General features: G+C 41.1%; 1 protein-coding gene across 1 annotated transcript in view; it reads left to right on the top strand.

The window, feature by feature from the left end:
• TG (thyroglobulin) overlaps positions 1–15,498 on the top strand; it is a 197,148-nt gene that overhangs the window by 72,962 nt on the left and 108,688 nt on the right. Inside the window, exons 30-35 of the mRNA XM_067467011.1 lie at positions 2,102–2,239; positions 3,656–3,832; positions 5,299–5,410; positions 7,801–7,880; positions 10,120–10,263; positions 14,873–14,926. Coding sequence (XP_067323112.1) covers positions 2,102–2,239; positions 3,656–3,832; positions 5,299–5,410; positions 7,801–7,880; positions 10,120–10,263; positions 14,873–14,926 — 705 coding nt within the window. The remainder of the gene's footprint in view (positions 1–2,101; positions 2,240–3,655; positions 3,833–5,298; positions 5,411–7,800; positions 7,881–10,119; positions 10,264–14,872; positions 14,927–15,498) is intronic.

Here is a 15,498-nt window from a genome sequence, read left to right as displayed (position 1 = left end):
CACTGGTAAAGTCTTTGTATTTTTTCTTTGATGTGATTGTTGGCGCCTCCATTTTTCACCCAGTTGAAGTAGACCTTCCATCTATTTGTAATGACTTTTGTTTGTCCATTCTTGTTGCTGGCTTAGTCATAATTCCCGTAATGTCTAACAGCACTTGATCATACATATAATTATTCCAATTGATTAACATCCATTTTGATTTGTCTTTCCATCCTCTGGTGATCACTGTATGTGCTGCTCTTATTGTTACTTTAAATAACTCCCGGCAATTGATTTTTATACTTGGATGTTCCAACACTCCCCATAGTAGCAAATCATTATTAATTTGGAGGCCCCAGTGGCACAGTGGGTTAAACCCCCATGCTAGCAGGACTAAAGACCGATAGGTCGCAGGTTCGAATCCGGGGAGAGGCAGATGAGCTCCCTCTATCAACTCCAGCTCCTCATGCGAGGACATGAGAGAAGCCTCCCACAAGGATGATAAAACATCAAAATCATCCGGGCGTCCCTTGGGCAAAGTCCTTGCAGACGGTCAATTCTCTCACACCAGAAGCGACTTGCAGTTTCTCAGGTCGCTCCTGACACAACAAAAAAAAAAACATTAATTTCAATTTTTATCTGGAATATCTCCTGTATTTTTCCTTGTATTATTTGCAATTTTTTTATTTCAGAACACTCCCACCACATATGTGAATAAGTACCTTTTTCTTTATTACAATGCCAACACTTTGAATTATTCCCTTTTACCATATAAGCCAGCTGGATTTTCAGTGTGAATATATGATTCCTTTTAAAGTTTTCCCATGGCTTGTATTGCAAATGGGCTTCTTCATACCATTTGGGCCAAGATCCAGAGAATAACCCCTTTAGCAGCAAGAGGAAAGGAATTTTTTCCCAATTCCCAGGAATCTCATAGCCCTCCAGAGCAGGGTTTCAGGGGGCACAAGGCATTACAAGAAGTGGGAGTTTCTGGATTTTGCCTCTTATGTTTTATCTGATTGGTATCATGGACTACAGAGGTTGTTTTGGACTTCTACTTTAATGTTCTAAGCTTTAGTCCTACATTCAGTGAACTAACTAGTCCTACATTCAGTGAACTTTAAGGAGCTCCATTGGCTGCCATTCATTTTCCGGTCCCAATTCAAGGTGCAGGTGCTTACCTACAAAGCCCTAAACGGTTTGGGATCCGCCTACCTGTGTGACCGCATCTCTGTATATGAACCCACATCATCTCTCCGATCATCTGAAGAGGCCCTGCTCACAATCCCACCTGCGTCGCAGGCGCGATTGGTGGGGACGAGGGACAGGGCCCTCTCCGTGGTGGCCCCCCGACTCTGGAACTCTCTCCCCAAGGACATCAGACAAGCCCCAACATTGGCAGTCTTTAGGAAGAGCTTGAAGACGTGTTGTTCCAGTGTGCCTTCCCAGAATATGAAACTCCAAGCATCATGTCCCAAATGCACTTTACTAGAGATTTAAGATTGTCTGCACATCGCTCCTATCTCCAAAAACCTATCCATTTCACCTGTCATGCCCAGCATTTTTAAAATTTTTAATCATTACATTTGACCCAGCCTTAGCTTTAAATGTGTCGTGGTGTTATTGTCTAATGTTTATTGCTATTGTTTTAATGTTTATTGCTTGTTTTATGAGTTTATTTATTGTTGTATTTGTTATGCTGTTGTTTTACTGATGTGTTGGGCCTCGACCTCTTGTAAGCCGCACCGAGTCCTTCGGGAGATGTTAGCGGGGTATAATTATTATTATCATCATCATCATCATCATCATCATCATCATCCATGGTGCTGAGTCCTATCTCAAAAACATCTTCAGGATTTGGATGTCTCCTTTAAAGTTCAGACTCGAAAGCCAAAGCAGACTGCCATGGAACATGCCATGTATGGAGTTCGGCTCACAGAATGCTTCCATCACTGGGTTCGCAGGATTTTTCAATAATTTGATGCATATGGATTCATCATTATAGCATCTGACTTCTGCCATTTATTATTGTTAGCTTCTATGTTTTGAAATGTTGGGATTTAACAAATATTCAACTTATATGGAAAGCTTTGCCTTTGTTTCTCTTCTCCATATTGATAAGATTCAGCCATGGAACTCTTTTCTCTGATGGAAAGCAGCCAAATACGGATCGACCAGAGCCGTTCTCTACCAACCCAAGAATACTGGCTTTTCCAGCCCAGATTCTCAGCGGAGGAGGCCCGTCTCTGGTGTCTTGCACGTAAGACATTTTGGGTCATGGGGGCATGTTCATACCACTCATTACTCGCCATTCAAATCCTTGTAGAATGTTTACAACATTCCATTAGTAGGCCAAGAGATAAATGTAAAGCAAAAAGCAGAATTTAGTAAAGATAACCTCTAAAAAGAATGCAGAAAGATCGCCATAAATCTGATGCTTGGTGAACTTGAGATATTTGTTCCCACACTTTCATTCTGCGTTTGACAGAAAAGTGCATTTTTAAAAGGAACAAATTGTACGCCTTATGCTCTTTATGCACAATTGATGTTCAAGAGTGAGGGAGATTTGACATTTCTTTTCAGCAGAAAGAAAGAGAAAAATATTATGGGTTGGAACCTAAGTAAAGAAAAGCATGCCAACATATTCACAGCCTCCAACATTTGACAGATGAAACTGTGATCCGTGTGTCCACTCAACAACAGAGCATGTTCAAGGTGCCAAAAGTTACTCAGAGGAAAGAACACAACAAGATAAGAGAGTCTGCGGCTGTTTACTTTTGCCTGAGCCATTTGGGAAGGGCAAGATTTCCCACCACATCTTCTCACACTACTGCTAACTACTGTTATTAGAATCATAGAATCATAGAGTTGGAAGAGACCTCATGGGCCATCCAGTCCAACCCCATTCTGCCAAGAAGCAGGAATATTGCATTCAAATCACCCCTGACAGATGTCCATCCAGCCTCTGTTTAAAAGCTTCCAAAGAAGGAGCCTCCACCATGCTCCGGGGCAGAGAGTTCCACTGCTGAACGGCTCTCACAGTCAGGAAGTTCTTCCTCATGTTCAGATGGAATCTCCTCTCTTGTAGTTTGAAGCCATTGTTCCACTTCCAAGTCTCCCGGGCAGCAGAAAACAAGCTTGCTCCCTCCTCCCTGTGGCTTCCTCTCACATATTTATACATGGCTATCGTATCTCCTCTCAGCCTTCTCTTCTTCAGGCTAAACATGCCCAGCTCCTTAAGCCGCTCCTCATAGGGCTTGTTCTCCAGACCCTTGATCATTTTAGTCGCCCTCCTCTGGACACATTCCAGCTTGTCAATATCTCTCTTGAATTGTGGTGCCCAGGATTGGACACAATATTCCAAGTGTGGTCTAACCAAAGGGGTAGCATGACTTCCCTAGATCTAGACACTATGCCCATATTGATGCAGGCCAAAATCCTTATGTTATTAAAAATAATGCATTTTTATTTTTTTATTCTTTATTTGTGAATTAAAAAAAGAGTGGCTTGAAGGCTCACATACAGAGAGTGATTAGTACTACTGAAAGCATTATTATTACTACTACTTACAATTCTAAATTATACCAATAGTACTAAAATACTACTAGCACTAGTGGTTTTAATACTGTACGTATTATTGAAAATGACTTTGCTAAGGTAGATTTTCCTTTTCTAGGTTGTGTAGAGGATGCCTTCTGTCAATCGGCAGACATCCCAAACATCGCAGCTTCGGTGTTCTTCCCCTGTACCCTTTTCCCAGTGGCCCAAGTCTGTGACAATCCCATAAACAACATCCCTGAGAACTGTAACATCGTGTTTCCCCAGAAACCCAACGTCTTGTATCAGAAAACAGGTGAGTTGGATCGATATTTCTGTGATTTTTTTTTTGCAATATCATTTATTTATTTATTTGTTTATTTGCAGTGTTTATATTCCGTCCTTCTCACCCCGAAGGGGACTCAGGGTGGATCACAATGCACACATACACAACAAATATTCAGTGCCATTTTTTAGACATATAGGACAGACAAAGAGAGGTATTTTGACATTTTTCCAACTTCAGCTCCTGGAGGTTATGCTCGATTCTGGCCACAGGGGGTTGCTGTCACTTCATCCACTATGCCACTGAGTCATTTTGATCGTACTTCCTCCTTGTTCTTTGATTGCCAGCATTTTTGTGGTGGAGTAAAATACCTCCCTGCTTTATTTTATTTATTTATTTACGATATTTCTACCTCACCTTTCTCAAACCCGAAGATAACTCAAGACAGCTTTACAACATAGGCAGCGGAAGGTCAGGAGGGAAGGGGCTGATTTAATATCCCTAGGGAGGGAGTTCCACAGCTGAGGGGCCACCACTGAGAAGGCCCTGTCTTTCATCCCCACCCCTTCTGCCTGAAAAGAAGGCGGGACTGAGAGCAGGGCCTTCCCAAATGATCTTAAACTCCTAGATGGTTCATAGGGAGAGTTCGGACAAGTAAGCTGGGCCAGAACTGTTTAGAGCTTTATAGGCTAAAGCCAGCACTTTGAATTGTACTCGGTAGCAGACCGGCAGCCAGTGGAGCTGGCGTATCAAGGGAGTCGTATGCTCCTTGAACACTGCTCCGGTGAGCAATCTTGCTGCCGCCTGTTTGACCATTTGAAGCTTCCAAACAGTCTTCAAAGGCAACCTCAAACTTTAAGCAGGAGCTGATTTCTCTACACACTGCCCAGCTGTTTTCAAACTGCTTAGGTGGACAGTAAGCTAAGCTTAACAGTCGGGTGTTCAATCCTACTTGCCACCTTCCGGTCGGCAGTGATCTATTGCTACTGGTGCTACAGCCTGGTCCTAAGTAATTCTAATTAGTTAGAATTAATTCTGTATTTTTGTTGTATTTTGATTTTTTTTTAAAAATGCTGCCTACTGCTTAGAAAACTCTGATCTTCAGATGCAGTACATAAATATGAATGGATCACTAACTCTACTTTTAAAGAAAAGTATCATAGTAGAGTAATAGATTGCTTCTTCCTGAAATGCCATTCAACTATTAGAGGCAGAGAGTGCGTCATCTACACTGTAATGTATTTTGACACCACTTTAAATGTCATACCTCAATGTTTTGGGATTTGAAGTTTAGTGTAGCATCAGCACTCTTTGGCAGAGAAGATTAAAAACCATGTAAACCTGATAATAGTCATGATCCCATATCACTGAGCCATGGCTGCTAACGTGGTAACAATCTGCATTCATTCTCCTATGTAGATGCACTCAAACACATCGGTTGGACACGGGATAGGCCTGGGATACTTTCTCAGTCTCTCATTCTGTTTATTTTTCAGTCTCTCTGGAAGGGAGTGTGAAGAATTTTTACACCCGCTTACCATTCCGAAAAATGTCACAAATTTCTGTGAGCAGCAAGACAGATGTGTCTGGGAAAACTGTCTCCAATGGGTATGGCTCTGCACTCTTGTCTTCTGTGTGCATTGTTTTTTGGCTCCATAAGAGGAACAAGAGATTCCTCTTGCAAAAAGAAAAAAGATAAAATCTGGGGGCTTAAAGGATCCTTGAATGGTCTCTTGTTCTTGTCCAGATCCAGAGTAATTGTTTTGCAATACGGTGAGTCTAGAGTCCAGTGCTACACATAATAACTCCACCATCCAAGACTAGTATGCAACAAACACAGAGAGCAGTAACATACAAGGAAGTTGGATGTAAAAGCTACCTTCTGCTAAGGTAGAAAAGGCATCACGTCTCAGAATTGCCTTCAAAGTGGATTTTAAAGAAGTTTTTGTTTATTTTAATCATAACTTTTTATAAATATAGTTTGAGTATATCTTATCTGAAGTGCTTGGGAGTGATTTGGATTTTATTTTTTCAGTTTTTCAAATGCCTGTTGTGCTGTTGCGCACTGGGCCTATGACAATGTCTGTTTACAGGACGTGGTTTCTGTATGCCCAACGGGACGCCGGGGTGCCTCAGCTAAAGGGTCCCATAGGTTTCCCAACACAAAGTTCTGTAGAGGCTCAAAATAGTTTCAACAAAATTCTTTATTAAGGCTTAAATTTTTGAACAATTAAATGCTATATAATCTTGAAAAACTGGTAGCTTTCTCGATCTACCAACAAGGGACAGGCAACTGCTTGATAAACTGTTCCTATCTTCTTTAGGGAAACCTTCCGACCCCTCCTTGGCCAATCTTTGTTTACCCTGCTGGCGTGAGGCCCCAACTCCCGGCTCCAAGCTGCGTTATGGATAGCCCGAGTGGTCCCTTACCAGGCAATGGTTGCTGTAGATCTGCCAAGCTGGTGTCCTGTAGATTTGCCCCATGAAGGCCGTGGAACCGTTCTTTTATTTTCCAGCAAAGCTGGCTATATTCCCCCAGCAAAGCTGTGGAACTATAACTTTACTCCCCAGCAAAGCTGTAGAGGTTTTCCTTCCCCCCCAGCAAAAGCTGTAAGAAGTGAAGCTTTTTACACATGGGACAGAGAAAGTCCACATGTCCTGCTGTAAGGCTCCAAACTGTGAGACTGAACTAAAAGTCCCCTTTCCCCCAGAAACCTGGGGAAAGGGGCAGATCTAAAGGCTCTAACGATGATTGATAGGTTGTTGGCCCTACGATTGCAACCTGGGGAAAGCTACCCAATTGCAAAATGCATGGCCCAGATGAATTCAAACAAACTAACAGTACAAGAAAAGGAATTCAAATCTCCTGGCACAGCTGTGCCAGCACACGTTTGTATATGCAATATATAATGAGATATCATAGAGGTAGGACCTAAGGCTACACATGAAATTAATTTGTATTTAGGTTACACCTTATGCAGATAGCCTGTAGGCAATTTTATGTGCATTTTAAAAAAATATTTTTGCGAGTGAAACAAAGTCTGCATACATTGAACCTGCAGAATGCAAAGGTGTAACTCATCTAAGCCAACCTTGTGTACAGCTTTGGATTTTGAAGTATTTTGGATTTGGGGATTCTGGAAAAGGTTGCTCAACTTGTACATCTTTTCACACCCAGTCTCCATATAAATATAAATGGAAGCAGATTTATTTTGTAAAGGGAGTTATTTCAGATGGAAAGACTAGGATGCTTTCTGGGTTATAGGAATACTTAAGATATGCAAATGTATGTGGGGAGTATTAAGATAAAGATAACATATTGTTGGGCAAGGCTCTTCTTCCTCTCTTCTTCTCCCTCTCCTTCTCCTCCTTCCTCTTCTTCTTCTCTAACCTAAATAGAGGCTGGATGGCCATCTGTCAGAGGTGATTTGAATGCAATATTCCTGCTTCTTGGCAGGGGTTTGGACTGGATGGCCCATGAGGTCTCTTCCAATTCTTTGATTTTATGATTCTATGAAAATCATGTATGCCACTTTAGCTGGGCAAGGAATAGCTTAATATAGAGATTTACTAATAATAGACTAATACAAACTTTTTGTTGTTGTTGTTGTTCATTCGATCAGTCGTTTCCGACTCTTTGTGACCTCATGGACCAGCCCACGCCAGAGCTCTCTGTTGGCCGTCACCACCCTCAGCTTCAAAGTCAATCCAGTCACTTCAAGGATCCCATCCATCCGTCATGCCCTTGGTCGGCCCCTCTTCCTTTTTCCTTCCATTTTCCCCAGCATAATTGTCTTCTCTAAGCTTTCCTGCATTCTCATGGTGTGGCCAAAGTACTTCATCTACTACCCTTATACAAACTTTTGCAATGATAAATTAATCAGCATCTATTTTACCCTTTAGCAAATAACAGCAGTGAACCACAGCCACGTCAGGATTCAAGATACGAAATGCTCTCTGTGGTGGTTTCCTTCCAAATACATTGTGTTTTTGTACAGGTTCTTTGACTGCGAACGCCTCTGTGATGCTGATCCTTGCTGTTCAGGCTTTGGACTCTTAAATGCTTCCCAAGAGACAGGTATTCATTCTTTCTCCTTTCAATCAGTGCTTCCCAAACTGTGTGTCATGACATTTGGCATGGAACACTAATATCTGCAGTATGTAGGTGTGTTGTGTAAATGTAACAAGAAACCACTATGTGAAATAAGCAATAAATCATCTATCTATCTATCTATCTATCTATCTATCTATCTATCTATCCATCCATCCATCTATCCATCTATCGGAAAGGTTTTCTTGAGGTATGTAGTGTCCCTATATTTTTTGTTAATACATTTTATGTATGCCTTCATATTTCTTATAAGGAGTTAGTTTAATCTCTGGTTTGCTAGTAAAAAAATGAATTACTGTGTCGCAAAATGATGCGTGTTTTTAAAAACTGTGGAAAGTCCTGGTGTAGATGCTCTTGTCTCTAAGCAAAACACCAATGTTATCTAAAGAGTGACAGAGAGTGAATTCCATGTTAGTGATGGTGGTATAGTTTGAATCTACTTCAGCTTTTAGTCTGGACTTTAAAGGATCTATCCAAAGTTCTGAATCTACCCTTCACCAAAGGGCTCCTTTAAGTTTTAAACTAAAATCTGGGGTGGATTCTCAGTGCAGCTACTTGCATACTACTATCTGATTTCACAGTTTTTGTTGTAGCCAGTAGTGGAAAACAGCACACCCCCCCCCCCCCAATATACCATGTTTAGGTACTGTTGGAATCTTTGTAATTCGGAATAAAGTTGGAAAAATTACCTTTTTGAAGCGATTTCAAAGTTTTTAAGAAAACTGGAAGTCCTTTGGCCTTCCAAAGCTTCTCTCGCCATTTTTCTTCCAACTCAGAAAGTGAGTCGGAAGTGACTCAGCATTTGGAGGCAAGCAGCTTGCATGCTGGGATGCTTGCCTTCCAGCCTATGAGGGGAGAGGTTTTGGGGAGGAGAGAGGCGGTGTTTTGCCAAAGCAGCCATCGCGCTATCTAAAGGGCAGCACATGACTCAGAGGCTCATTGTGAGCCCGGGAAGGGAAGGGGAAAGAAAAAGGGAAGGGAGGTTGTGAAGAGAGGTTGGAAGAAGAGCTTTTGGAAGAGCAGGGCAAGCGGAGAAGGGCTGGGAGCAAAGCTGTTCCCTTCCTGCTGCCTTGCAGCCGCTTGTGTGTTGTTGCTGTGGGGGGTGGGAGAAGAGCCAGGCACCAGAGAACCAGGGCAGGGAGATGGGCTGTTGCGCAATCGCATCCGCCATTAACAAAGCAATACGGAAATTTTGGAAAGTTACAAAAAAAAATTTGGAAAAATTTGGAATTCTTTTCCAAATTGAACCACCAGCACCCCCTACATCCGAAATGATTTTTGAACCATTTTTTGGATCAACCAAGCCATATATATATATATATATATATATATATATATATATATGAAAAATAACATTGTATTTTTGTATTGTGTCTCTATACTATACAATATTCCTATTGCCACTACAGAAGTTCCAGTCATAAAACTTTGACAGAAGGATGGAATATCTATACTCGGATGAGTACTCAACTTTTTGAGTACATGCAGGGCATGCAAAAGGTCTAGCAATCTTGATTAGTTTCTCTTTGCATCTTTTTCATATCCCAAATATTTTGACTATTTGTTTCTTCTACGTTTATATATTCATATAGATTGTGTTATTTGTGACTTACTTTAAAGCAAAGTGAGAAGGTCACCTCTGGTGACATTATGCAAGAGGAACTTATAACTGCTCTAAGATTAACTGAAAGAAAGAAATTGCAGCATAAGCATTTATAGCATTAGGGTACATCTACCCTGTAGAACAGAGGTTCTCAACCTGTGGGTCACCAGATGTTTTGGCCTTCAACTCCCAGAAATCCTAACAGCTGGGATTTCTGGAAGATGTGAGCCAAAACACCTGGGAACCCACAAGTTGAGAATCACTGCAGTAGAAGGAATACAGCTTGATACCATTTGAATTGTCATGGCTCAATGTTATGGAATCATTGGAGTTGTAGTTGTTACAGGGTTTTTCACCTTTTCTGCCAAATAGTGCGGGTATCTTACCAAACTACACTCTCATGATTCCATAACATTGAGACATGACTGCTAAAACGGTGTCATTCATGCTACACTGGAGATGCAGTCTCAAACCACCGATAGGAACCTATTTTTAGAGCTTCAGACTTCAGACTTGGTCACCACTTGTCATTTTCTGTATTTATTTATCAAATTCTTGTAGAGAATGTGAGCATGGTACCATAATGTCCTGTCCTCTATGCAGGTGGCAAGGTCTTGTGCTTGACCCTGAACAGTTTGGGAATCCAGGCTTGCAGTGAGGAACTCAGAAGCAATTGGCAGGTTTCAGATTGTACATCTCCGGATACAGAAGTCAAGATCCATCCCTTTGGCTGGTACCAGAAATCAGGTTCGTCACATCTTTAGTGTTTAGCTAGTATCTGAAAAATGTAGTAACATTTTATTTCAGATGTACATGTTGATGGTAGAAGGAGGGTCCAACCTGGCATTGGAGAAGTATTTTCTGGATCAAGACTATTAAAGAATTCAGTGAAGAAGGTTGGACTCACATAAAAGGTTCACTACAGAGAAGTTAGCTCTTGTGTATCTTCAAGTTGGTTCTAAATTAAGGCAACCCTAAGATGATCTTACAATGGAGTTTTCTTGACAAGATTTGTTCAGAAGGAGTTTGCCCTTGCCATATTCTGTGACTGAGCGAGTGTGACTTGCCCAAGGCCAACCAGTAGGTTTCCATGGATGAGCAGTGATTCAAATCCTGATCTCCCAGCATCCTTGTCTAAAACTCAACCCATTGGTTTCAATTCCTAGTTGTTACGGAAGTGATAAATACTGTGGTATTTCTACAACTCACCTCAGTGTGGGCGCAGAACTTAATAACTTGGAGAAGTTACATTTTTAGATTGTAATGCCCAGAATCCCCTTAAAATAATTATCTTCAGTCTCTGGGTGGCTGTAGGTTTTATGGGCTAGACGGCCATATTCTAGAAGCATTCTCTCCTGACGTTTCGCCTGCATCTATGGCAAGCACCCTCAGAGGTTGTGAGGTCACTTGCCATAGATGCAGGTGAAACGTCAGGAGAGAATGCTTCTAGAACATGGCCATATAGCCCGGAAAACCTACAACAACCCAGCGATTCCAGCCATGAAAGCTTTCGACAATACATCTTCAGTCTCTGTTCATTCCAAAAAGTCTCTGTTGAGATTGATAGTGTGAGAATGAGAATGATGAGGCTTGACATAAACATTGCACAGACAGAATGATAAAATGCAGACTTGAGACAAATGCGACTCATGGGAAAAGAGGGAAAAGAAGGAAGTAGAGAATGAGTGAATTGCTTCAGTCAGGGAAGTCGTGGCTCTGAGTTTGCAGGGCAATTGATGACAAGAGGTGCATCTAGACAATGGAATTAATGCAGTTCAACACTACTTTAACTTCAAAGGTTCAATGTTCTCAAATTGTGGGAGTTGTTGTTTTACAAGTCCTTCAATCTTCTCTGCCAAAGAATGCTGGTGCTACACCAAACTACAATGCCCAAGATTCCAGACCATTGGGCCATGGCAGTTATTTGATTTTTTCATTGCAAAGACAAATCATTTTGGAAAAATTTTTTTGAATGGAAGAAAAAATGTATTGTCAAAGGCTTTCATGACTGGAATCACTGGGTTGTTGTAAGTTTTTTTTAAAAAAATCTTTGTTGAGAATTTTTCTTTTAAAAACGATATGAAATATGTACATAAAAGACTCTAAATAGCAAGGGGAAAAGAAAAGAAAAAGAAAAGAAGGAGGGGGGGGGAACACAGCCAAAAGGCAAATACACAACACAATTATATTAACTAGGTGTAGGCAAAGAAAGGAACAAGGAAAGAAAGGAAAAGATAAGAGGAAAAAAGAAAAGGAAAAAGATAAAAAAAAGTTCAGGCTGTATGGCCATGTTCCAGGAGCATTCTCTCCTGATGTTTCGCCTGCATCTATGGCAAGCATCCTCAGAGGTTGTGAGGTATCCTCTGAGGATGCTTGCCATAGATGCAGGTGAAACATCAGGAGAGAATGCTTCTGGAACATGGCCATACAGCCTGAAAAACTTGCAACAACCCTGGAGGAGAGAATGATCTCCCTCTGCAGAATTAATGCAGCTTGATACCACTTTAACTGCCATGGCTCATTGTAATGGAATCCTGGAATTTGTAGTTTGGTGGGGCACCAGCACTCTTTGGCCGAGAAGAAACAGGAACTCCCATGATTCCATAGAATTGAGCCATGGCAATTTAAACAGTGTCAAACTGCATTAATTCCATCATGTAGATGTACCCATCATGCTTCTGAGTAGGAAACAGCATTCTGTTGAACACTATATGTTGTAGAGGAAACATATTTTCTGTGCAAAGACTGAAAGTGTTTTTTATTCTGCATCAGAAAAATAATGTATTATGTGGAATACTTCCCCATAACACCTCAAGATGAGTGGAAATCAGGATCAAATTGTGCATAAATCTCACAGCTGTGTTATGGTTTTGCATTGGGTTCTTTTTCTCGAAAATAAAGAAACTTTATAAGTCAGGAAGACAAATAACAAAAAAAATCTCCATCTGTAAAACATACCACACACAAATAGATAAGGGCCATTGTGTTGTCTTTGGATCTTCCTAGAAAATGGAGATGAAGCCAAATGGAGCATGGCCTCACTTTCCCCATGCCTGTTTCATACCGCCTTGAGTGCACATGTGCAAATGATTATTTAAGGCAAAGACAGTAAAGCTTGCCTTTGTACAACTTAAAATCCCAAAGGGAGAGGCAATCTGGAACTTAAATAGGATTTGGATCTTAACTCTTCTGAACTTCAGGCCTCCTGCACTAAAATAAATAAATAATGTGGGATGGTTAATTAGAATCCAGCGTGCAGGTGGCTCTTTTTGTAGGCACACGTTTTACAACTTAAACAGTGTTTTCTCCATCTTCTCACTGGCCATTAAGCTATATTGAGCAACAAAATCTGCCCGTGTATAACTAGTTGACCACAGCAGTATCCTGTCTCTATGGGTGGAGTTCCTCATGTTTTCTTCAAACATGTGAAAAGCACAAGCCAAAATGAAAGGGAGGAATGTATTCATTTTATAAGCTTGATCAATATGCGGGGTTCGTTACTCCCAAACCATGAGCAAAATCAAATCTAGAGCAGATCCTCACCCAAAACAACATGCATATACATCAGCAGGTGAAGGGAAGGAAAAGGCAGGGAAGAAAGAAGCAACTCTTCCAGATATGGGGAGATTTGAGGTCCATCTATCCTGTGGAATTAATTGTAGTTTGATACTAGAGTCCCTGGTAGCACAGTGGGTTAAACCCCTATGCCGGCAGGACTGAAGACCAACAGGTCGCAGGTTCGAATCTGGGGAGAGGCAGATGAGCTCCCTCTATCAGCTCCAGCTCCTCATGCGGAGACATGAGAGAAGCCTCCCACAAGGATGATAAAACATCAAATCATCCGGGCGTCCCCTGGGCAACATCCTTGCAGACGGCCAATTCTCTCACAACAGAAGCGACTTGCAGTTTCTCAAGTTGCTCCTAACACGACAACCCCCCCCCCCCAAAAATCAAACTAGTTGAACTGTCTTGGCTCAGTGCTATGGAATTATGGAAACTATAGTGTGGTGAAACGTCAACACTATTTGGAAGAGAAAGCTAAAGCTCAGAGATCATCTGGGAAGGCCTTGCTTTCGGTCCCACCTCCTTCACAGGTATGATTGGTGGGGATGAGAGACAGGGTCTTCTCAGTGGTGGCCCCTTGGCTATGGAACTCCCTCCCCAATGAAATCAGATCAGCCCTTCTCTCCTGACCTTCAGGAAAAAAATTAAGACACAGCGTTGGGACCAAGCTTTTGACAAGTAATTGGAGCAGTGCAATAAGGGACGATGAAACAATGTGATTGACAAATGGAATGGCCCTAGATTATGTTTTAATAGGCGTGATTTTAATTGTTGATTTTAATAATTCCGTTTTTAATTGTAATTGTTTATTTATTTATTTATTTATTTATTCACAGTATTTATGTTCCACCCTTCTCACCCCGCAGGGGACTCAGGGCAGATTACAATATACATATACATGGCAAACATTCAATGCCATAGACACACAACATATATAGACAGACACACAGAGGCTATTTAACATTCCAGCTTTTTTATGAGCGTATTCTGGCTATCAGGGGAGCTGTCTCTTCACTGTCCATTTGTGACACTGATTAAGTACTTCCTCACTCTTTGCATGCTTGCTGGGTATTTTATGGCGTCATAAATTAGCCTCCCCTCATAAGCAATATCTAAATTTCCTACTTGACAGATGAAACTGCCTTTCAGGCTGCAAAGGTTGACATGAAGCTACACAAATTGGTCGGAAGCTCACTCCAACCCGAGCTGGTTTCAAACTCATGACCTTTTGGTCAGTAGTGATCTTAATGCATCTGACTCCCAACCAGCTGCGCTACAGTCCCGGTACCATATATGTGTGTATGGCATCAAATTGCTGCCTGTTGTAAGGCTGCCTTCAGTCCCCTTTGGGGTGAGAAAGGCAGGATAAAAATATGGTAAATTATTAAATAAATAAAGACCTTGTAAAATTACAACTTCTACTATTCCACAGCACTGAGCCAAGGCAGTTCACGTGGCTTAAAACTGCATTAATTTAATAGCTTAGATGTAACTCACAGAAGCCCACTGTAGATGCACTCTTGATTTTCTATATGTTTTGAACTTTACCTCTCAGAAGCTTGCGAGGGCACATAGGTGCTTCAGTCCAAAACAACTGAAGGGCCAAAATGCCCACAACTAGCCAGCACAATGTGTGGTTATAGTCCAGAAAAGTAATATATCTGTCTTTTATTTATAACCAGTTTCCAGTTAGAAGGGCTTCACCTTTTCCTGTCTGTTTAATTATTCCATGAACACTTTGGCATGATGTATAATGTGTTCTCTTTTGTTTCCTTCTCCCCACTTCTTATAGCATCTATCCCCAGTGTGTGTCCACCTGTTGTTCTACCTGAAAGGCAAGAAAATGGTAAGTTAAAAAAGCAGGATATAAATAATGAAAGATAACTTGAAGTTCAATTTCTCCTTCCTGTGTTTTACATTTTGAAGGAAATGTGAAAATACTAGCTTTGAAAAACTCTTATGGCAAACATTTCCAATCTGTCACACACAAAAACAATTTCTGCATAGCCTTTGTGAATATAGTTTTAATATAGGTTTTTAAGGCACTCCAAAGATTGTTGATTCTATGTCTATATATTAATAAACGAAAGAAACTATATTTGTTATGCATTGTGGTGCTGGCAAAACATTTTGCCTTCTGGTCTGAAGAGCACCAGTGTGATATAATGGATAGGACACAAGACAAGTACTTGAAAAACACCAGTTTTAATACTCATTGAGCCATGAAATGCAGTGGGTGACCTTGGCACAACCAATCTCTCTCTGCCTCTCTACACTTGACCTATTTTGTGAAGATATAATGAGGAATAGAGCCACATAGAACAAGTTCTCAAAAGAACAGTGAAGCATCAAGGTAAATAGTAAGCCCAGGGTCTACCTCTCCATTGATAATATTAGGCTAGTTTCTTTTCCTTCTAC

This window comes from Anolis sagrei, chromosome 4 (assembly GCF_037176765.1).
Source record: "Anolis sagrei isolate rAnoSag1 chromosome 4, rAnoSag1.mat, whole genome shotgun sequence".
Classification (NCBI taxonomy): domain Eukaryota; kingdom Metazoa; phylum Chordata; class Lepidosauria; order Squamata; family Dactyloidae; genus Anolis; species Anolis sagrei.
This window is presented reverse-complemented; position numbering and strand designations above follow the sequence as displayed.